The sequence below is a fragment of the Panthera pardus genome, unplaced genomic scaffold (genome assembly GCF_024362965.1).
Source record: "Panthera pardus isolate Hobbes unplaced genomic scaffold, ASM2436296v1 HiC_scaffold_7, whole genome shotgun sequence".
NCBI lineage: Eukaryota > Metazoa > Chordata > Mammalia > Carnivora > Felidae > Panthera > Panthera pardus.
The window spans coordinates 24854-49898 of record NW_026527002.1 but is presented as its reverse complement, the minus strand read 5'-3'; the positions used below and the strand labels follow the sequence as shown (position 1 = coordinate 49898).

The 25045-nt window shown below is 38.5% G+C and overlaps 1 protein-coding gene across 1 annotated transcript in view; it reads right to left on the bottom strand.

The window, feature by feature from the left end:
• Positions 1 to 25045, bottom strand: part of POTEA (POTE ankyrin domain family member A) — a 77983-nt gene that overhangs the window by 49713 nt on the left and 3225 nt on the right. Inside the window, 4 exon segments of the mRNA XM_053896586.1 lie at positions 16891 to 16963; positions 16966 to 16996; positions 22990 to 23163; positions 23325 to 23439. Coding sequence (XP_053752561.1) covers positions 16891 to 16963; positions 16966 to 16996; positions 22990 to 23163; positions 23325 to 23439 — 393 coding nt within the window.

Sequence of the window (25045 nt, the reverse complement as noted above, 5' to 3'; positions counted from 1 at the left end):
TTCACATATTTGTGATATATCATGCGTACTTTGTTACTTTTCAAATTCCATTCTATGGAATTCCATTTCCCTACTCGTTTATTCACATTCAACAACTATGACATTGCTTTTTCCAAGCAAGACTTTATTCTAGGAGCTCCAGGAGTCAAACAGTGTGATTCCTCACCTCCAGGAGCTTATAATGATTTAGGGGCTTTGAAATGAATATTGAAATAAATATCAGATGTCTGAAACTTTAAATTTTAGAATCTGACACAAGGACAAAGAGGAGATAGTTTTCAAAACTAGAATAGGAAAGATTTCTGAAATTAGAAATTTGACAACTTGGCTATGAAAACCCCTGCTCATAAAACTACTCATTTCAGCAAAATATGTATTCTTCGGGGAGATGCACAATTTTAACTTACTCTTCATGGAGTTATTTCAAAACAAGGGAACACCTTTGTAAGGTAATTGTTGAGAAATAATGTAAACATCTAAATGTCTACATTTTCTAATGTTATTTTTGTCTAAATGTAGAACAAAAGATAGAGCCAAAGGAAAATCCTGTATCTCACCAAAATAAAACATGCCTGGGACGGGGGGCAACCTACAATAGATACTAGGACCCGAAAAGATTTCATTTAGGCATGACTATTATCAGTCATGTTACTATCACAGTAAGAATCCTTATCCTTAACCAAATGTCATATTTCCTCCATTATGGGAAAGCTTTTCCCAATAGAATTTGAGGGTCATTAAATATTTTCCAGCCCATTCTTTTATCAGCCTCTACCTCTAGGATTTACCAAAGTAAAAGAAAACAAAACAAAACAAAAAAAACTTTCATCGCGTCATATATCTGTAGAGTGGTTTTTTTTAACTTTCCATTACACACATAAAATGATGATACATAGGCTACTCTCATATTTTCCGAGTAAAAAAGGGAGAAAACTAAATTCAGCATAGGAAAGTGAGTTTCACAGAAGGGTACTTTACCTTGGTACCAAAATCTAAGTCTTGGCTAGCTGATGTACGCCATGAATCATCAGGACAAGTTTTGTCAGAAAGCATTTAGAGCAAAAATATACAACAAAAACATGTTCATTTATTTAAAAACAAAATTTCAAAAATTAAATGAAAGTTCAGCTGTTTATTAAACAAAGTTTCTTGGTATAATTAAAAGGTGGCCTCTGGTGTTTTCATTAAGTTTTATTTTAATTACAGTAATAGTAACATCCAGGGTTATTTTTTTTATTAATATAGTGATTCACCAACTACATACTGACCCCGTGCTCATCATGACAAGGGAACTCCATCCCCATCATCTCTTTCACCCCTCCCACCAATCACCTCTTCTCTGCCACCCTCTGTTTCTTCTCTGCAGTGAAAAGCCTATTTCTTGGTTTGTCTCCCCTTGTTTTTCATCTTTGCTAATTCGTTGTTTCCTAAGTACTACATGAGTAAAATCATATGGTATTTGTCTTTCCCTGACCTTGCTTACCATACTACTCTCAGGCTCCATCCAGGTGATTGCAAATGGCAAGATTTCATTGTTTTATGGCGGAGTAATATGTTTTTTTGTGTGTATGGATATACATATCCACACACATACAGGGCTTCTTCTTCGTTCTCTCAATGTCAATGGAGGCTTGAGCTGGCTATTGAAAATAATGCTGCAATAAACACAGGGGTGTGTGTGTCCCGTGGAATTCTTGTTTTTGTATTCTCTTTGGTAGTATCCAGTAGTGCAATAACTGGATCATAGGAGAGTTCTGTTTTTAATTTTTTGAAGAACCTCCATACTGTTTTCCACAGGAGCTGCACCCATTTGCATTTCCACCAAAAGTGCAAGAGGTTTCTTTGTCTCCACATCCTCGCAAACACTGGCTTCTTGTGTCTTGGAGTGTAGACACTCTGACAGGTGTGATGTGGTATCTCGTTGTAGTTTTGGGGAGCATCTTTTCATGTGTCTGTTGAACATCTGTATGTTGTCTTTGGAAAAATATCTGGTTATGTCTACTGCTGATTTCTAAATTGGGCTTTTTTTGGAGGGATGTTGACTTGTATCAATTTTTTATACATTGTGGATACTAACCCTTTACTGGATTTGCAAAACCTTTGCAAATATGTTCTCCCATCCCAGATGTTGCGTTTTCGTTTTGACGGTTTCCTTCACTGTGCAAAAGCTTTGTAAGTTGATAGAGTCCCCATACTTTATTCTTGCTTTATTTCCCTTGGCTCAGGAGACATAACTAGTAAATGTTGCTACAGCCAAAGTCAGAGAAATGGCCTGTGCTCTCTTCAAAGATTTTTTATGGTTTCAGGTCTCACACTTAGGTCTTTAATTCATTTTGAGTTTGTGTGTAGGGTACAGAAATTGGTCCAGGTTCATTCTTTTGCAAGTGGTTTGTCAAGTTTTCCGAACACCATTTGGTGAAGAGACTTCCTTTCCCCACTGGATAATCTTTCCTGTTTGTGGAAGATGAACTGACCATACAGTGGTGGATTTATTTCTGGGTTTTCGGTTCTATTCCACTGAGCTATGTGGCTATTTTTTACGCCAGTACCCACCATACTGTTTGGATTACTACAGCTTTGGAATACAACTTGAAATCTGAGACTGCGATACCTCCAGTTTTCCTCTTTTGCAATATTGCTTTGGCCATTCAAGGTCTTTTGTGGTTCTATACAACGTTTAGGATTGTTTAGCTCTGTGACAAATGCTGTTGGTATGTTGACAGGGATCCCATTACATCTTTAGATTGCTTTGGGTAGTGTAGACACTTTAAAAATATGTATTCTTCCCGTGAGCATCGGATGTTTTTCTCTTTCTTTCCGTCACCTTCATTTTCTTTCATCAGGGTTTTACGGTTTCCAGAGTACAGGTCTTTCAAAATTTGGACAATGTTTTAAAAAAGCTTTCAGTTCTCTATTTTGCCTCCACCTCTCCTAACCTGTGAAATCTCCAGGAAAGACCCAGTCTGAGTTTCCATAACCAAGGGAATTCTCTGAAATTGTTGAAAATTAAATGTATAAACGTTACCACAATGACCTCTCACCTCACCTCTGTCAGAATGGCTCTGTTTCAACACACAGGAAACAACAAGGGTTGCTCAGGGTGTGGAGAAAAAAACAACCTTTGTGCACCGGTCATGGGATGTAAATTGGTATCACCACAGTGAAAGCCAGTATGGAAGGGCTTCAACAAATTAAAAATACAAATACCATAGGATCCAGTGATTCCACTACTATTTATTTACCCTAGGGAAATGGAAATACTAATTTGAAAAGATAAATGCACCCCTATGTTTATTATAGCATTATTTACAATAGACAAGATATGAAAGCAACCCAAGTGTCCACAATGCATGAACAGACCACAAACACACAAACACATACACACAGACGCAGACACACGCACACACACAATGGAATATTACGCAGCTATAAAACAGAATGAGATCTTGCCATCTGGAAACATCATGGATACACCTAGATGGTATGAAGCTAAGTGAAATAAGTCAGAGAAAGACAAATCCTATATGATTTCACTTCTGTGTAGAATATAAAAAGGGGAATAAATGAACAAACAGAGAAAAAGCAGAAACAGACCCATAAATGCAGAGAATTGACTCTTGCCAGAAAGGAGGGCAAGTGGGGGGATGGACAAAATGGGTGAAAGGGAGAGGGAAGTTCAGGGTTCCAGTTATAGGATGAATAAATCACAAGGCTCAAAGGTACAGCATAGGGAATCTAGTCAGTGGTATCGTGATAGCATCATACATTAACAGATGGGAGCTATGCTTCTGGCGAGGATGGTGGACCATCTAGAGTTGTTGCATCACATATTACATTGTGTGTCAGGTAGACCTCAGTTTAAGTAAATATATCAAAATTTAGGTCTCTATGTTATGAGTGGAAGTGCTAACTAGAGATTAAAAGAAGAAAAGTTCCAAAGGCCAACTTTGTTCCTACACTGGCCTTGCCTTATTTAGGTCCATAATAACTAGCAAGACCTTCAAAACCTTCAGGGATTTTCAACTACCCAAGGATCAAAAATGGTCCTGGTAGTTGTGCCGCTATTTCTCTATACACTGCCTGAATAATTTCTTCCCTATGAACTCCCACTCTTACATCACTCTTCGGCACGGTTCCGTGGCATTCCCCAACCTTTCAATCTTTAGCCTATGAAGGCACAGACTCCTACAAGGATGGGCTCAAATGACGGAGGGTAGGAGCCATGTCCTGCTCCTGGAGAACAAGCTAATTGGGAGTCTCAGTCATCCACACAGTCACCTCAACATAAGCATGTTATCACCTATCCAGATGAAGCTCCCTTACTGATTTGACAAGTCAGTCCTACCACTGCCGAGCCCTACAAGTACATGGGAAGGGCATCACAGATTTAGGAAAAGTGGTGGAGTGAGGAGACAGCTTGCCTTGGGCCATACATCTAAGCTGTTTGGAATCTCCACCCCCCCCAGCCCCAATTCCTTCAGAGGATCTAAGCCATCCTCCCTCATTTGGGGTGGAAGTAGATGATATATTTCTACTTGCTGTAAACAGACTCTTCACAGCAGCTCAAATGATTTTTAATCTCTCTCATCAGAAAATCTGAAGTATGCTCGCACCTTCAATGAAACCAACACACACAAAAGCAGAAACCTGGTCAGGACCCTCTTGAACTCTCTATTTGAATATGCCTTTCTAAACAACTCCCCTAATCCTGGGTCCTTCATTCTTGTCCTTCACATTTACCTCACTTGGCATAAACCCCCATAGTCTGACATCTTTGCTAAAACCCTTATACTTATCCAACTCATTGTTGTTCTTGAACCCTGGTCTCTTCTGCTAATTCGATTCTTACCCTCCTTCACTGTATTCATTAGACCCATTCTCTAGCTTTCTATTATTTAAACAGTTGCCTGCAAGATGAAGACAAAAAACAAGGAACAAAGGAAAGAAAGAAAACCATAATTTTGATCTCATTTCTGTCACTTATATCCAAATAGATCACTTCAATCTCTTTTGAGTTTCAAATTCTCCATGGAAACAACCATTGGGCAAGGAGGTTAAACATAGGTTGACCTACCACAGGATATTTTGAGGAAGTAATCTGTGAGGTTACCTAAATCTTGAGACTCTAAGTTCTTTTGATTGGGCCTCTGGAAAAACGTAGAGTCCTTAGCTGGCAGAAGTGGGAAAATTATTGGAAAAAAAAAAAGAAATACCAAGAAAACCAGAAAAGAAAGCAAAAAGGCAAAAATAGTACAAAAAATTCATGGGAAAAAATCTCCAAAAAAAAGAAAAAGCTTCCTAGAACTAGACAAGTGTACTAGCCCAAAGGGAAACCAGACTGGGAACTTAGGCAACAGAGAATCATATAGCAATATCCTCGAAATAGAGGCAGAATTTAATGTAACAGGGTCTACAACTAGATAACCTTCCCTTACAGAAAACTCATCTGTCTCAAGAGGGGATATCCCTACATCTAAGGAGCTGCCTGAGGAGATCTTGCTTATGTAAAAGCCGTGACACCATGACCATAGCTGACATCCACCCCAAAATCTCTGATGGTAAAAACAAGGGACTAGTTACCACTGCACTAATTACTTTTGTTAGCACTAGTGGTCAAATATATAAGGGAAAATGCTTGGACTAACCTGGGTTCTTAAGAAAACCCTAAATTAGAGTTCCGACATCATTACCTTTGACACTCTGAGTTGATCTGCCCTAGGATTTGTATCTTCATCTCAGTGCTGCTGAGGAACCAGAGAATGGATGTGGAAGCTACACAGGCTGACAGGCAAAGCCCCTCAGCTACCCATTAACTATGGAATCATGGGTCAAGTAATCAACCTCCCTGAACCACAGTTGCCAAACTAATAAAAAGTAGGCTAACATAAAACAGCTACCTTTGCAAAGCTATGCAATGACTATTTAACTGAACAGATATTAAGCATATGATATTGTGTCTAATCCAGGGTAGAACACTCAAAAACTGCTTTTGTTCTCTGCCTTCCCTTAGAAGACACATAATTTTCAGTTCATTCATTTCCTTTCCTTTCCTTTGATTTTCCGTTTCATTTCATTTCATTCCTTTATGCTTTGAGTGTGAGTGCACACAGAAAGAGGGAAAGATATCCCAAGGAGGCTGTCAGCGCAATACCCGACATGAGGCTTGAAGTCACAAAACTGAGTTGAAATCAAGAGTCACATCGTTAACCGACTGAGCCACCCAGGTGCCCCAATAAATGTCATTTTTACAAATCCATAAAAATACTACCTGGTTATAGAGTCTTCCTAAGCACTCTTATCTGCTCCTAAAGAAAAAAGCAAAATACTTGTTTAATCAACAATCGAAAATACAGGAAATTACAAGTGTACGGCTTATGATTTGTTAAAAAGTATTGCTTTGGAACCACACCTGGAAAACTTCACTACACTATATGGTAATTATACCATTGATAGGCTTAAAGCACTAAGAATTCTTACTTTCTCTTCTACATTGACCAAAAGCAAGAATGGGTTTTATCGGAATTTGACACCTACAGGTGAAATGATGTTTACAATAACCATCACTGACCGACTCTATGACACTGGAGGAAAATTTTATCATTAGGAGAATATCACAAACTGACAATGTCAAACTGAAACTATCATGATTTTTCGGGACTTCCACTCCTAGAGAAGTTAAAAGAGAGTTTATTTTGCTGTTACACGGCAGAACTTCCCCAGTCCTTTAGTAGAGTATATTCAGTTTTAGGATGAAAAAAACCCTCACAAATATGCTCTATATAGCTATGGTACTTTGCAGCATGGCCAAACCATAGCAAACAGACGCTCTCTGGCCTTATTTCCAAAGGCAAGGTAAGTAGAAAGGATTTGGCCTTCCAATTGATAAAGTTCTAATTTCTATTGCTAGAGAGTCTATCTAGACCCACTGAACATCACAGAGGAGGATTATCCCAATTTGAGTGCTATGTAGTGGTTCATGATGTCATTTTTCTCAACCCTCCCCATTAGGTGACACACATCTAGAGAAATCATGCTTTTTTTCATGGAAGACAGAGATCATCAGATCCTCTACTGATGAGCAACAACACAAATCAAAGTGCAAAGAAATCTTGAATGCCTACATTCAATTACTGGGGAATTTTAATTTTCTAAACATTCAACGATATCCACTGTATAATTCTTACTATATGACACTCTGGAAAGAGCAAGACTATGGAGGTAAGTGTTTGGGTGAATGTAGGGGAAAAGGGGCACACCACTGAGGACTTTTTAAAATTTTTTTTAACCTTTATTTATTTGAGAGACAGAGCATGAATAGGGGGAGTGTCAGAGAGAGGGAGACATATAATTGGAAGAAGGCTCCAGGCTCTGATCTTTCACACATAGCCCGACACGGGGCTCGAACTTTTGACCCATGGATCATGACTTGAGCCGACGTCGGACACTTAATTGACTGAGCCACCCAGGCGCCCAAACACAGAGGAGTTTTAAGGCAGTGAAACCCTTTCACACGATACCACAAAGGTGGATTCACATCATAACACATTTGTTAAAACTCAGAACGTATAACACCAAGGCTTAACAATAATGCAAATTAGAGACTTTGCCTGAATTTGATGAGTTAGTGTCCATATAAAATGCACCACTCTTGTCAGGGAGCCTGGGTGGCTCAATTGGTTCAGCCTCCATGTCTGGATCTGAGGTCAGGTTGTGATCTCAGTTCAGGGGATAAAGTCTTGCATCAGGCTCTGTGCTGACAGAACAAGATTTTTTCTCCCTTCTCCCTCTGCCCCTTGGCTGCTCACACGCATACATGCTCTCTCACTCAAAACTAAACAAAGAAACTGAAAAAAATACTACTAAAAATGGACCACTGTCTTGCAAGATGTTGAAAACAGGGGATGCTAGACATGTACGGGAGCCTGGTATGGTATAAGGAGAATCTCTGTATTTTCTATTATATTTTGCTGTGAACTTAAAACTGCTGAAAAAATAAGGCTCATTAAATGTAAAAAACAAAGTAAAAAACCAAACACGGTATCCATTGAAGCTACTCTTACCATATATTAACGCATGAAACAGTCACCTTGAACATTAAGATAGAGATCAAAGTAACACAATAGGGTTCTCTCCCATATGGAAGTATATGAAAACACATAAAGCAAAATACAAAAATCCAGAAGTTATATATATACTTAGGCAAGAATCAATTGATGAATATGATCCAATATCTTATAACTATAAACAGGGATTCAGCACTATATGAATCAAACCTGGGTTTTCCATATAATTAGGAGATTTGATTCTAATTTTAAATCAAAAATCATTATCATTGTATCTAAGAATCATAATGAAAGCTTAATCACGTAAAAAAAGATTATAATGACCTAATATTGCCCGGTTTTTTGTACAAATACCTACTTCATATGGATGATGAAACTGAAACCAGTACCATGTTAACCATATTACTTTCTATTAAAATAAAATTTTAAGACTCCGCCAAAAATGAAGTGAGGGCTGTAATTCCTATGCAGAAAAGGTTTCATCAAGCAGGCCAAAAATGGCTAGCCTCAGAATATCGTGCTTGAATGACTGGCCCTTTGATGTTCCTTGGGATCTTGGATTTAAGGAAGGTTTCTACCATTCCCCAGCTGGGTAAGAGAATCTCACTGCGCCTGTGTTGGTAAAATCAGTGTGCTTAAGGCCATACACTTGATTTCTTTTTGGAAACCTGAAATTTTGGGACATGCTAAGAAGATGCCTATGTGATTAGCATTTGATGAGAACCTCAGGCACTGAGTATCCATAAGCCTCTTACTGGCAGATATTTCACTTTTGCTGTCCTAACTTGATGCTGGAGGAATTAAGCACATCCTGCTAACTCCATAGAGAAAGGATTCCTGGAAGACTGTGATTGGTCTCCTCTGGACTTCACCCCATGCACCTTTTCTCTGTGCTGATTGGCCTTTCTAGCCTGTCCGCATACCAAAACATAGGCAACAACTATAGGCTGAGTCCTGTGAGATCTTCTAGTGAATAATCAATTCTGGGTGTCGTTGGTGTGCCTCTAGGACAAATGCATTTTATGAATTTTTTATTATTTGGGTTGATGTCTTACACGTGGTTACAGTCAGAAGGTTATGTCACAGAATACCTTTCCTGGAAACTCTTTTTCTTGGTTTCTGCCTTGAAAATTCCTACATTCCTATATATCCATTTGAAGAAAGATTTAAAAGGCATAGATGAAATCATGATGTCAGAAATTGTGAAAAAACAATCCTATTTTACTCAGAAAAAAAAGAGAGAATCCTGGTGGTTGCCACTATGTTCTACTATATACAAGTTCCTCTCAAATATGAAAAATCAGTTAATTTTTCCAACTAACTAGGACTTAGTTCATTTTTCTGGCATATAGGAATCAAAAGAAGTAACAGGGATTTTTCGAGAAAAAACAGATCAGACGCAGTATAAAAACATACTACTGATTGTATTGTTTTGTTTGTTTCTTTTCCCTAATTACTTAGAAAATTAAAAATATAGTTCATATATTAAAGGTAGTTACTGCCAAAATAATAAAAAAGTCATAATTACTTGTGTCCTCATTCCTGCTGCTCTCTTTTGTTCATATGATAAAGTCGTACACATTCTTCATGTCCAATTTATATGCCTGCACACAACCTGGAAACCTCTGAATCTTCTGAGAGTTCTCTCTAACCCCCGAACTTTTTATATTCAGGAATCACAAATTCGTATTATCTATATTGTTTCGGTCTCTGCTTTATTTTTCCGCTGCCGCTGCCTTAGTCCAACATGAGTTTTTAACTGATGAGTTTCTCAGGGAAAAAAAAGCCACCAAATACTATTATTTCTTAAACGAATAAAAAAATTGAGAAAAACAAATGAGAAAGACACAAGGCCCAGAAGAGAAAAATAATGGAATAAATTGAACCCTCTGAAGTTTTCAATCTTCACAGCTGAAAGTTTCATAATGGACTAATACTAGGCTAAGAAAACAAGAGCTTCCTTTTCCTCCCAGTCTCTTTATGTGTTTTCCTATAACCTATCCTCCATATGAGGGTTCAGCGAACCACGGTCACAGGCCAAATCCAACCTGCCATTTTGTTCTGTAAATAATGTTATATTGGGGCAAAGTCCCATGTCTTCACTTACATATTGCTATGGCTGCTTTCACACTACAAGGGCAGAGCTGAGAGACCACATCACCTAAAATATTCACTGGCTCTTTAGGAAAAAGGCTTGCTAATCTGTATTTTATGCATTAACCAGAGTGTCTTAACTCAAATCTAATCTTATTAGTCTTCTGCTTCAAATTCTCCAAAATCCCTGCATCAAATACTGCTGGCCCCCTCCCTAAGAACCATTCCATATTCTTCACTCTTGCTAGAGAATCACAACTTTATTTCGATATTTATTGTCTCCATACACAAAGAAGGTGGCCTCACCCTGGCTTCAAAAAGAGTAAGGATTATTCTAAGCTAATCACAGTACCTGATTTACCAGGGACCAGTTGAATGAGTGTGTGACGTAACCTAGTCTTTAAAATGTTAGAAAAAGTCTACAAAAAGCTTCTTCCTAGTGAAAAGAAACACCTAAAGAAAAGCAGTCTTTCCCACCCACTGGATGTTGCCATGTGAGAATATGATACCTGGAGCTCTTGCTAATTAGCCACCCTGGAAAAGAGAAATAAAAATACCACCAACTCCAAAACTGGACAAGGAAAGGCTGGGACCCTGATGACATCACTGAACCATCAAAATATTTCTGGTTCCTACTGTTTTAGTCACTGTTAGAAGTCACCTATTTGCCGCTAAAAGCATTCTACCGAAGAAATTTCCCAAGGCCTATCGGGTAAGATCTACTCCTTTCTATAGCACTAACAAGCTTCCATAAGCTTGTCTTACCTATGTATTCACCTCAATCCCAACCATGGCCATAGCACACGTTTTCTACCAACAAAACCCAACTGCTCATAAATCCTGCTAAGTTCACTCGTAAACCTTTGCCTCTGCACTGTTGTGTACTCCCCCAAACACTTTATCATGATAGTTTACAAATAGTCTCAAACATACAAATGTTTGTCCTTCTGCCTCTCTACCTGGAAAACTGAACTACTCACTCTGCACGCTTACGGTAGATTCTACCCAGTCTCTGAAAACACGGATTCCTCACCGTGAACTTACGGTAACTGGAACAAATGCCAATACAAAATAACAATGATAATTATAAGCTCTACGAGACTCTGGCACCTAGTAAGCACTAGAGTAAATAATAAAAATGGCAGTGGTAACAAAAAACTGGGGTGCAGAGACTGGTTTTTTAATGTTTGTATTCTACAACAAGATAACAGTAGCTAACAGGCACTTAAGAGTTACTTGTGAAGTGAACAAATCTACATGAATAAAAATGATTCTTTAGAAAATTATTTTTAAAAACGACAGAAACTTTTCTGTTTCAAAAACCACAGGGACAGGTCTATTCTGTCATGAGCACCTTAATGATCAAAACGCTGTCTGTTCTTTGACTTTCCTGTAACTTCCAAAACTAACCTACAGAAGTTCTTTGGTAAGAGTCTACCAAGTTAAAGCTTTCTTCCTACTTTTCACATTGTACAGTGCATTAGGTGCCACCACTAGAGAGCAACTGTACCAATTTTTGTGTATGTGATTGTGAAACATCTTTGTGCAGTTATAATTTCTGGAGCCCAAGTTGCCCTATATGAATACTTATGAAGATAAAATTTTGACTAATGGCAATAGACTATCTTATTCTAACCAAATTACAGTGTCATGACAATTCTCCAACAAACAGAAGAAAACATTGTTCTAATGAAGTCAACATATCTCATTCTGGATTTCTGTTGTTTTTATATGTTTATTCAGAGAACGACAGAGCATGCATGTACAAGGGAGGGCAAAGAGAGAAGGAAAGGGGAAAATGCCACAGAGTCTCTGAGCTGTCAGCAAAGAGCCCGACAGAGAAGTCTGACACAGGACACCAACTCACCAACTGTGAGATATGGATGACCTGAGCTGAAATCAAGAGTTGGACACTTAACTGACGCAGCCACCCAAGCGCCCCTCTCATTCTGTTTTGATTTATGAGGAGTGAAGTTGACAAAGGTGAGACCTTGTTGATACAATATGTGAAATAACGTAAGCCTCTCATCAAGGCATTGCTTTTCTTCGGTACTCCTGGAAGCTATCTGTAAAAAACAATCTCATTGGCAATGCTGCACACTAGCTAAGATTTGCAGTTATTAATTTGCCATTTGTTTTTGGTACCAGGAAACTCCCGTAGAATTCCCAGTTTTAGGGCTGGTTCATTTTTTAATGAGACAAATCGCTAGGAAACAATATTTACTAAATATAATCCATTTGTAAACATTTTATAAAAGATCAATTTTTATAGCAAGTGCAATTTGTTATAATATGTTTATGGAGGAAACATAAAACATACTAAAAAATCTTTTTTTTTCTCTGGGCACCTGGGTGACTCAGTTTGTGAAGCATCTGACCTTGGCTCAGATTGTGATCTCGCAGCTCACAAGTTTGATCCCCACAATGGGCTCTCTGCTGTCAGTGGTGGAGCCTGCTTTGGATCCTCTGTCTACATTCCTCTGCCCCTTTCCTTCTCTCTCTCTCTCTAAATAAACAGTTAAAGCATTTTCGTATTTATTACACAAAGATGTCACATGGTATTTTCGGGGTCATGACTAAAATAATGAATTTCTTTTCAGATAATACTGCCTCATATTTTCAATTACCTACAATTAACTTCTTAAATCATTCTGAACATTAGACTCTAAAGAAAGACATTAAGAAAAAAAATATACATGCAATTTACACACTGGTGTTTTCTTCATTGTTCTTTCATTATCAAACACGGTTACTCTGACTTATGTTAGGACCACCAAGAACAATTCACTATGTAAAGTCTTACCAGGATTGCTGTTTGCAAAGAATTTTAAGCATGATTTCTTCTTTATGTCGGCAAATTATTTTGTAACTGCTATGTATAAAAAAGGGTGATAAATAATATTACTATTTTAATGCTGATATGAAAAACATTTACCAAATACATCAAATTCTTAGAGTATTTCAAATAATATCAGAACAAATATCAAAACTTGAATTACCCTATACACTTCAAATTTGTACGTTCTAGAAGATTTTCATCAGGTCTGTGCTTAAAGAAGAAAAAAACAGGAAGATGAACCAGTCATGAATTGAAGTCATTCTAGCTTAGTAAATTAGAACTAGCTTGCCAGGGGCACCTGGGTAGTTAAGCCTCTAACTTTAGCTCAGGTCATGATCTCATGGTTTATGGCTTTGAGCCCCATGTCGGGCTCTGTGCTGATAACGCAGAGCCTGGAGCCTGCTTCAGATTCTGTGTCTCCCTCTCTCTCTGCAACCACCCCCCCACCCCAGCTCGTACTCCGTCTCCCTTTACGAAAAGTAAATACACATCAAATAGAAATGACAATAATTAGAAATCGCTTGCCAGAATGGAAAGTGTCTGGAACTCAGAATCCTAGCTCTATAACCTATAGCTATTTTTTCTTGGAGAAGCCACTTCTCTTTGGCTCAAAATCTCCCTCTATAAAAGAAGGGAAATTACTGCCTTATTTTACAAGGTTGATAAGAGTTTTTAGTGAGAAATTATACCCAAAACATGACATCAAGCCATGGCCTCTTAGGTGATGCTCATTACTCTGGGAAGGGCAAGATGAGACCTTCCATGACTTCAGAAACGATGCTCCACAGGATTTAAAGCGGTGGTCCAGGGGCACCTGGGTGGCTCAGTCCGTTGGGCATCCAACTCTTGATCTCAGCTTGAGTCTTGATCTCAGGCTCGTGAGTTCAAGCCCCATGTTGGACTCCACGGTGGGTATGGAGCCTACTTTAAAAAAAAGGCACGGGTACAGATCTACTAACATAGGAGGAAGGGAAGTCTGATCTCTTGCTGCAGCATCATTTGAACCTCTCTGAGAGCTTAGAATGGTCCCAACTAATATTTTCTGGCAAAAAAAAAAAAAAAGACAAATATCCTCAAATGGTAACTCATAAAGAAAGTCTATGCTAAGATATGAGTTCCACATAAAGTCTTTCAGTGTGGAGGGACAGGGGTGTATGGCGAAAGCCAGGAGGCCCAGTGGCTCCAACAGGGTGCCGGGTCTTTGGGATAGCTGCTGAGCATATGTGCATATGCAGTGAACAAAGAAACTTTGTGGCTTTGAAATCCAAGTGTGGATCACCATGAAGACTGAAAACTCTGGATCAGCAAGGGAATCCTGGGAGTTAAGGTCAATCATGACAAGACTGCATCATGAATATCAAAAGCAATGCTGCAGCAACAGAATCAAAGGATACTGTAGAATGCTCAGGATGACTTTTTTCCCCTCTAAATGACTTGTGAAAGAGGACTGTCTCTTTGGTCTTAGGGTGCTCCTTGTGTTCTTGGAAAATTCAAGGGACAGAGTACAGGAGATAGCCCTCAAAGGAAAGTAGAGGGTCTTCTACAAAACTGAACATTTCAAGACCCAAGTTACTAGTTAGAAAACACAGATGAAACATTATTTGTGTCCCATGCAGAGGGGTTATACTTGAAATGAAATGGATTAGGTTAGGATCCTGGAGGATAAAGGTCTCAAAAGTCCTGAGATAAAGAATCCTGCACACCTTCCTACTTCCAACTATTCTAGTCCTTTTCTTGATTTCTGGCTGTTGTAGACTGACTGCCATTCCAAAACTGCCTGACCAAACTAAGAAATCCCATCTGTTACGAAGTTAACAGTTAAATTATTTTAAACCTGTTTAGTAATAACTAGCATTTTAATACACAGATTAAAACCCTTAATATAAGCATATTCATCTGCAGCCCATCCATATACATCTTGAGGAAAGAGGTCAATAACTTGCAGAAGAAAAAGCCTGACTACATTTGTTGAGTCATAATTTACAGCAAACATGAAGGCTGTTCTAAAATAACAGATAACTTCACTCTTAGGAATTTAGAGTTATTTAAACAGCTAATTTGATATACTTTAACAGGTTAATATCTTGCCTATCTGTTCAGAATCGACCATTTACATGTTTCAGTGTTCATCTGTGTAAAAGATCTCCAAGACTAAAATGAAGGGGAAAAAAGAAGCTTCTTGTTCCACTTGGGTAATGTATTATAGGCTTACTAATTTAAAGTCGTTTGATAAACAAGAAACTATGCTAAGTCACTTATCTGTATAGGTAAAGATTTTAAAAAAATAATTCCCCATTTCTTCCTTAATCTGATATAGTGCACTTCAAAGCCATCTAGAGGTCAAGTAAGTATAAAAACTATCTGCAGGCTTAAAATGATAATATTTAATGCGAATGCTAACAAAATAGGCATAATTATAGTTAACGATGCTGATAAGCATATGGTAGGCACTAAATCAAATGCTATGTATATAAAATATTATTTACGCACAACCACCTTTGAAGGATAGAATATTATCCTCCTTTTCATATCAGGAAACATATTTAGTGATGATACGTAACACTCCCAAGGTCACAACACCTAGCCAGTAGGAAAGCTATGAATGAACCTAGTCTTGTGTGAATCTAAAGCACATCTCTTCCTTCTTTATCACCCACCTATAACATCCTCATTAAAAGAAAAGTCTATAGAGTTAAAGTTATCTTTCATATTTCTACTCCTACCAATTGAAAATAAAATCAAAAATACATATACTGGACATGAAAAGGATAAAACCTGATGAGACTTGGTAATAGTAATTAATCATCACTTAGAGATCACCTAACGACATCAGTTTTACTCAAAAAAGAAAAAAAAAGCAATTTAAAAAAAGTCATTCAAAAGACACAACTCCTATTTATGTTTAATATGCATCTTTTTTTTTTAACATTTATTTGCTTTTGAGAGATAGAGCTCAAGCAAGGGAGAGGGAGAGAGGTATACACAGAATCCAAAGCAGCTACAAGCTCCGACCTGTCAGCACAGAGCCCGGCGTGGGGCTCGCACCCATGAACCATGACATCATGACCACGGCCAAAGTCATAGAATTAACTGAGACACCCAAGCACCCCAGTATACATCTTTGAAGGAAAAATGTATATGAAGTAGAGGTTTTTTTTTTTTAATTAATGATTTATTTTGAGAAAGAGAGAGAGTGCATGCGAGAGTGTGGGCAAGGGGCAGAGACAGAGAGAGAGAGAGACAGAGAGAGATTGAGAATCTGAAGCAGGCTCTGCACTGTCAGCACAGAGCCTGATGTGGGGTTCAACCCACGAACCATGAGATCACCTGAGCCAAAGTCGGATGCTTAACCAACTGAGCCACCCAGGTGCCTCTATGAAGTAGAAGTTTAAAAAATACCATAAAAGGTTTAATAAAGCCAATATTTTGCCCTTAAGTAAATTAAGAGCTGAGAGTCCACCCTTTATAAAACTAAAATGAAATCCCTTTAGTTAACACAAAATCATGTGGCAGAAAACAAAAACAAAAACACAAACAAAAAAAACCATTGCAGGAGCAACAGGGTGACTCAGTTGGTTAAGCATCAGACTCGACCTCAGCTCGAGTCTTGATCTCAGAGTCATGAGTTCAGGCCCAGCGTTGGACTCCACGCCAAACATGGAACCTACTTAAACACTGCAAATGACATGAGTCAACATCACCAAGGAATATGAATTCTGCTATACCCTGTTCTTCATCTTGCCCAGTCAGAATAACTGCTTTCTGCCTAACTGGTGATGTGTTGACATTTTTCACTATATAATTATAAATTAATCTTCTGAAGTTATTCTTCCTGAATTGAATATTTATTACCACTCTAGAACCATACTAAGGTTTAAAAGAAAACTACTGCACCTTTTTAATTTATCCTCTGCAATTATATTTGCTGCCTTTTTTACTAAAACTTCCACTATTTGCTGTTTTTTTCATTTACAGCAACTAGAAGTAGTGTGATGTTTTCCTGTAAAAGAGCAAAAACAATTTAGAATTTACAAAATGACACCTTTCCATACAGAATTTTAAACCATGCAAAATATCCTCTAAACTTAAACATATAATACAAAAAGTAAATAAAAAATGGCCTCTTCCCTCCTACCACTGTGCTTCACTTGGTGTTGCTTCTCTTTAAAATAGCCCTCCTCCACTGGGGCACGTGGGTGGCTCAGTTGGTTAAGGGACCAACTGCAGCTCAGGTCATGAGCTCAGGGTTTGTGAGTTCGATCCCTGCATTGTGCTCTATGCTGGCAGCGCACATCTTGGAACCTGTTCCAGATTCTGTCTCTCTCTCTCTCTGCCCTCTCTCTCTCTCAAAAAGAAATACACATTAAAAATTGTTTTTAATTAAATAGCCCTTCTCCACCTTCTTCAACAGATTATATGAAGTCATTCTCCCAAACTCACTTCAAACAGTACTTGTTCCAAGATCGTTGCTTCTATCACAGCACTTATGGTATAATGTATAGTTCCCTATCTAAACCAAGAGCTTCTTGAGAGCAGGGACTATTTTTTATCTGTATATCTCCAAACTCCAAAACACAGCAGTAAATGCTTTAAGTACTTTTACTAAATTAATAACCTAAATGATGATCTCTGGAGTAGTGTTTCTTAAATTATCTTCCAAAGAATACCTACTTTCCCAGAAGGTAAGTACTATGTCCCAATGGAAAGATTTCATGATCATCTATGTTTGAGATATATTATAAAACTGCATTATATGTCTGGCATTACAGAAGTACATTTAAATCTGCTCAGTCCCCATTTGACAATCATTTTTGTGGCAAATATTCACATTTGAGGAATCAGAGTTTCAGGGATATAGTTTGGAGAGCTTTCCGAAAAGGTGAAACTTTTCCCCAAGTAAAACTTGCTTGTCTTCTGTCAGTGGTATCAGGATCCACTGACATCCGAGATGTCAACATAAGGCATCGCTGCTCCAAATGGGTCACTAAGGAGATGGGCTCAGAACTCCAAGAGTTAAGCTTCAAATGAACTTTGATTACTTAATATTAAATAGCCCATGGGCTTTCTCCTATTATAAAATGCTAAATTTTTATCTTATCTGTTTGGAAGCTCCATATGAAATTTTACTGTCAATTATAATAATCCTGGGACCCTAATACGTATCTACTTCTAAAAAAATCTGTTTGTATTCTAGTTGTATTCCAGTTTCCACTGGAATAGCTACTTTATATTTTAGGGAAACTACAAATCGGAAATAAAAATATAATGGCTTATCAATAAAAATTCAAAAACTGATTTATACAGATCATTTTTAGCATAATGAAAGTGACTACATTATTTGCATTTTTAGGGAACAATGCTGAGAAGAAAGAGACTATTGCTGCAATAGGCATAACCTATTCAACTGTAACCATGATTAATCTAATACGGTTTGCAAATATTCCAAAAGGAATATGATTATTCAAATTTTGTTTCTTTTAATGTTTATTTATTTTTGACAGAGAGAGACAGAGCATGAGCGGGCTAGGGGTAGAGAGAGAGGGAGACATAGAATCCGAAGCAGGCTACAGTCTCTGAGCTGTCAGCACAGAGCCCCACACGGGGCTCAAACTCACAGACAGCAAGATCATGACCTGAGCCGGTCAGACGCTCAACCGACTGAGCCACCCAGGCACCCCAGGAATACGATTATTTATAGTACACAGAAGGAAAATTGTCTTTTCAAACTAACTTATGGGGCACCTGGGTGGCTCAGTCAGTTAAAAGGCTGACTTCGGTTCAGGTCATGATGTCATGGTTTGTGAGTTCAAGCCCTGCATTGGGCTCTATGCTGACAGCTCAGCCTGGAGCCTGCTTGGGATTCTGTGTCTCCCTTTCTCTCTGCCCCTCCCCCACTCATGCACGTGCTCTCTCTCCTACAAAAATCAATAAACATTAAAAAAAAAAACAAATACAATACAAAAACAGAAAGTCTAACTTGGAAAATTCAATTTTATTCCAAAGATATTAACATAAAATACAAAATATATATTATGAATCAATATGGACTGCCTTGAAAACCTTGAAATCTTTATCAAAATAGACCATAAAAGAGAGATGCCTGGGTAGCTCAGTCAGTTAAGCATCTGACTCTTGATATTGGCTCAAGGCAGGTCTCATGATTCATGAGTTCAAACCCAGTGCCTCCTAGGGATTCTCTCTCTCTCTTTCTCAAAATTAACTTTAAAAAAAATTACCAAGGTTTCTTGGTGTCCAAAAGAGATCTGATTAGCACAGTCTAAAAAATATATATATGTATATTTGTGTGTATAAATATATGTGTGTGTGTTTGTGTGTGTGTGTATATATATATATCATAAAACAGTAATTGTAAATGCAATGCTTATGGAGGCAAAGTAGGTGACTCGAGTAAGTGAAGAACATAAGTGGGGACAATAGCAAACTGGAGACATACCTCATATAAAAAGGGCGGCCACGGGGCGCCTGGGTGGCTCATTTGGTTAAGCGTCCGACTTCAACTCAGGTCACGATTTCGCGGTCTTGAGTTCGAGCCCCGCGTCGGGCTCTGGGCTGATGGCTCAGAGCCTGGAGCCTGCTTCTGATACTGTGTCTCCCTATCTCTCTGCCCCTCCCCCTTTCATGCTGTGTTTCTCTCTGTCTCAAAAATAAATAAACGTTAAAAAAAAAAAAAAGGGCAGCCACTGTAATTCATACCAAACAGTGGTATGGACTCAAAGTACAAGGTATGATTATATAAGAAAAGTCTGAAATCCAGATTTCTGCATGAGTGTCATAATTTTAAATGACTCAATTTATGGAGGAAACGAAACACACCCAGTGGCCAAATTTAGTCAGGCCAAGGGTAATTTGGTTGTGTATAAAGCAAATTTATGTATGTAAATCTTTCCTGAAGTATCAGTATCACCTTTACCAAAATCTTAAGCCCCAACATGTAATAAACATTGCTATTAAGACTCATAAGAGGGGAGCCTGGGTGGATTAGTCAGTTGAGCATCTGATGCTTGACTTCAGCTCAGGTCATGATCCCAGAGTTGTGGGACTGAGTCCTGCATCAAGCTTGGCACTGAGCTTGGAGCCTGCTTGATGTTCTCCCTTTCTCCCTCTGCCCTTCTCCCCCACTCACTCTCTGTCTAAAAGAATCACAACAATAAAACACGTAGCACCTACTTTAAGAATTTTTCCAACGCTTATTAAAACGGCAATCTATCTGTGTTTAATTCTCCCAGACTGTTAATCAAATAGACAAATTAGTTCAAAACTATGCTGAAACTAAATTATGAAAAGAATTCTCAACTGTATTGTCACTAACTACATTTCCAAGTTTAAAACTACCATTTGGATTATGCCAGGCCTATATGAATTTAACAGACCTCATAAGACAGTCGTTAACATATCTTCAACAAATAAAGAAGAATCAAGATTTTCTCCTATTGCAATCAGGAAAACATTGCTTGTAATAACCAAATGGCTATTAATATGAGAGACAGGGAGAGAGAGAGCAAGCGTGAACGAGTGGGGGAGGGGCAGGGAGAGAGACTCTCATGTGTGTCTGCACCATCAGTGCAGAGCCCAGTGTGAGACTCGAACTCACAAACCATGAGATCACAACCTGAGTGGAAGTCGGACGCTTAATCAACCGAACAACCTGGGTACCTCTCCATTCAGTAGCTTTTTCTTTCTTTTTTTTAAAATGTCCACTTTTTGTGGAAGAGAGAGAAAGAGCACGAACAGGAGAGGGGCAAAAAGAGAGGGAGACTACAGAATATGAAGCAGGCTCCAGGCTCTGTCTAAGCTGTCAGCACAGAGCCCAACACAGGGCTAGAACTTGTGAACTGTGAGATGACGACCTGAGCCTGAAGTCAGACGCTTAACCGACTGAGCCACCCACACACCCCAGTAGTTCTTACCCAAGAGTTGTAGCACAGTCTCAAAAAAAATATTTCTAAATATCCATGTCTATGTACACATGTTACTAGATTTACTCAAACTCTTCAGGGGAGAGTTTAGGCTTGTTAAAAAAAATTGAAACTTCCCCAGGGCATGGGGATTCACCACCACAATTCTAGCTGAGAGCTGGTGCAGCAATCACATCAGTCTCATCTATGTGGCCAACTCCATCATTTGAAGATTTAGCCAAAAGAATGACTTATCAAAACTGCATTTAATTTCCCTGAGCAGAGGTAGAACAGGGACTAAATGTAAAGTCAAAGTGCAACTTGATTTCATTACTTTTAAACTTCTTACTTCCCATCAAGATATTCTAGATTTCAGAGCAGAGTTTAGACTCTTAAGTGGCTGTTTCTGCCAGAATAGGATTATATGACAGTTATTTATTCTTTCTTCTCCTTGCCCACTTAATCAACCACCTGTTCACTGCCAATCTGATTTCCTCTGAGTCCTCCTACACTAGGTCTCTAGGCAGGTTTACAACTCACTCTTTCCCTAAGTAACAATTATTCCCCTCAAAAATTGAAGACTCCTTGACTAAACATATAAAATGAAGGGGGAAAAAATAGAATAAACAACTTCTTCTTGTTATTTTTTCTCACTTGTCAAATTTCCAAATTGGCCTACTTAGTTCTGACTGCTCCCTCCTTTCCCCTTTTTTCTCTTAAGCCTTGGCCAATAAAAAAATCCCATTTTTTTAAATCACTTTTTTATCAGATAGGAACTTGTCAACAGCAGCAATATTTTTTATTGTAAAATACATTTGTTTTCTTTGAGTTTTAAGACAAAGCTTAGGGAAAATTTTGCGTTCCCGTGTTGTTTTCCACTAATAAAAAAATTTGATGGGAAAAATGTTTGAAAACGGAATGTTTTACCTTTAACAAATATATTGTTTTCATAATTATTCACCATAAACAGAAAACAAAGTAGAATTCTCTAATGTTTCTTTAGAAGTATCCTTATTTAAAATGAAATCTTAGGGGTGCCTAGGTGGCTCAGTTGGTAGAGCATTCAACTTTGGCTCAGGTCTTAGTCTCATGGTTCATGAGTTCATGCCTGCATTGGGTTCTGTGCTGACAGCTGGGAGCCTGGAGTCTGCTTCAGATTCTGTGTCTCCATCTCTCTCTCTACCCCTCTCCCCCTCTTGTTCTGTCTCTGTCTCTCTCAAAAATAAATAAAAAATAATAAGGAAAAAAGAAACAAAGAAATCTTAGATAAATAAGTTATTGCCAAATATTTTCATTCAGGGAATACTTGAACTTCCAAATACGTAAAATTGACCCTACCCTTGTCAACCAAAGGTGTTCTTCTAAGGGCTTCAACAGTGAGAGGTAATGCATGTCAAAGAAAAGGCCGGTGGGCCAGCAAGTGTGGCCATCATCTACTCCCCATGTACAGTTACAACCCTGCTGAGGAGCTACACAAAGTTGGACAGGAGCTACTCTCTGAAGTGGGACACCCAACATGGTACATGGCTGGACGAGTGGCTACTAACACAAGTAGATGCCTTTGCTGGATGTCAAGACATGACCTGACCCCAATGCCCTCATCTTCAGAGCACCGGGGCCTGCAGTGCCCAGCACCTACAACCTGCTTTCTCCTCCCGCTTGCACACATCCAAGCTCTCCCTGATGGGTCTGGGTCTCTATTCCTCCTCCCCCCTGTCCCCAGCAGCATCCCTTGCCTAAGCCCCTGCATAGCACCCAGCCTCCATCATCACCTCACTCCCCTCTAGACCTTTTAGCCCTTTATGGGCTCTGAGACTACCATCCACTTGTAGGCACTAATGGAAACATTTTCTTTCTGAGGTGGAAGGGTGGCTGGGAGATAAAACTTTGCCCTTTCTGTAGGCACTACCTTTTTCTAGCCCTCCCTGACTTGGCATTGGAGTTATTTCCATGATGACAGGGCCTGATGCATAGAATTCAGTGAGTGAGTGTACGTGTGTGTGTGAAATAAAACATTTTGAGGCTAAAATATTCATAATATATAAAATTTCAAATACTGTATAAATTAGTTCTTTACCTTATTTCTTGCTTCAGTATTCGCATTGTACAGCAGCAGCTTCCCTGTTATGGATATATTATCACCAAAGGCCGCATAGTGGAGAGCAGGGTTGCCACTCATATCCCTAATATTTGGATAGGCACCATTTTCCAATAGTATGTTTACACATTTCTCTTCCTGGCACTGTACGGCCTGTCAGTGATATGCCAATAAACAGAGTGTAAATTCTGAGAATTTAAAGTAAGCTTGCCACGGTTCTCACCAATTAGTTTTGTTTCAAGGCAATAACTTCATTTTCATTCTAAGTAAGGACATCAAATCTATCTCAGGCAGACATAGCTGCTACTACATACCTTCATGAGAGCTGTCCTGTTTTCATGATCACAGAAGTTAAGATGACATTTCCTCTCTACTAGGAGGGTCACCACTTCTGGATGGCCATTGGCACAGGTCAAATGGAGAGAAGTCCTAAAAAAGTGAGAGGACTTTTTAGGAAATGATAGTGCACTCTCTCAAAACTTGCAGTTAATTCAGGAATTTGTAAACATTAAGTAGCATGTTATTCCTATGCCTCCAAAACAAAGATTCAGTTTTCCCCTGGAGAAAATACAATATTTAGTAGTGATTACTCATCACACTAATAAAAGAACAGCCTGTTTGAAGAGAAGAACATGTCCTCGGGATTCACCTCCGCTTGGGTTTGAATCCTAGTTTTAACTCTGTCACTCAGTAGTTATTGCTTAGACTTATCCTCAATGTCCTCAACAAAAGGGGATAAAAATAGTAGTTGTCTCGGGTCACCTGGCTAGCTCAGTCTGAAGAGCATGTAACTCTTGATCTCAGGGTCATGAGTTTGAAGCCCCACAGTACGTGTAGAGATTAGTAAAAATAAATAATAAAATGAAATGAAATGAAATGAAATGAAATACAGAGTAGTTATCTCACAAGACCTTGTTGTGATGCTTAAATGAGGATCTATGCAAGTAATTAGAACAATTCCTAGCACAAATAACATCTCAATAGTTGTTGGATAAGATAATTTTACCATTACTACTGCTGTACATAGACAACACTTCAATTAGGTATCTTGATACAATTACACCTACTTTGCAGACAAGTTTTAAGGATTAGCAAGAATACTGCATTTCAGTGATTCTAAGATGCTCATTTTGTCACATTTTAATATCTCTGACATTGTAATGCAATTTATAACTCAAATTGTCTTACAAGTGTAAATGGCCGGTCTTTAAAAAAATTTTTGGTATATAAAATAGTGGGATACCATAGAATCTTGGTGCCTTCCATTATGTGAAATGATGGTATATACAATAGGTCTATTGCAGTTCTAATATGATTGGCACTTAAATAAATTTTAGTTCTGAAAAGCATTATAGCAAAATAGGACTAAATTAACAAAAGAAAAAAATTTTAAGGATTTCTTACTTTGCCTCTCAAGAAAGTTTAAGACAAAGGAAACTCAGGATTCCAATGACTAGGAACAGTTCATTTTATTAAATATTGAGGTCTACAGATTGTACGAAAATCATTTCCAGTGATCAATATTAGTACTAACTACTCTCATAAATTTCAGAAGGGCAGGTAAAGGTTATCTTTTACAATTTCCTATCTTCAGAAACTTTGAAAGGAAGGAAGAAAACTTCCCATTGAGATTAAGTCTTAATACTTCAATGTAAAATTTCTCATCTTAGGGGTGCCTTGCTTGCTCATTCAGTAGAGCATAGGACCTTGATCTCAAGGTTGTAAATTTGAGCCCCACGATGGGTATAGAGATTACTTAAAAATGAAATCTGGTGCAGAGCCTGCTTTAGATGCTCTGTCCTTCCTCTCCCTTCCCCCTCCCCTGCTCATGCTTTCACCCTCAACAATAAATAACACTTAAAACATAAAGTACACAAAAGCTGGGGCACCTGGGTGGCTCAGTCCGTTAAGCGTGCAGCTCTTGATTTGGGCTCAAGTCATGATCTCATGTTCACTGGCCCAAGCCCCATGTTGGGACTTTTTGAAAAGTGTATTGGAAAAGTTCCTGCTTTCAGCATGGGGCCTGCTTGGGATT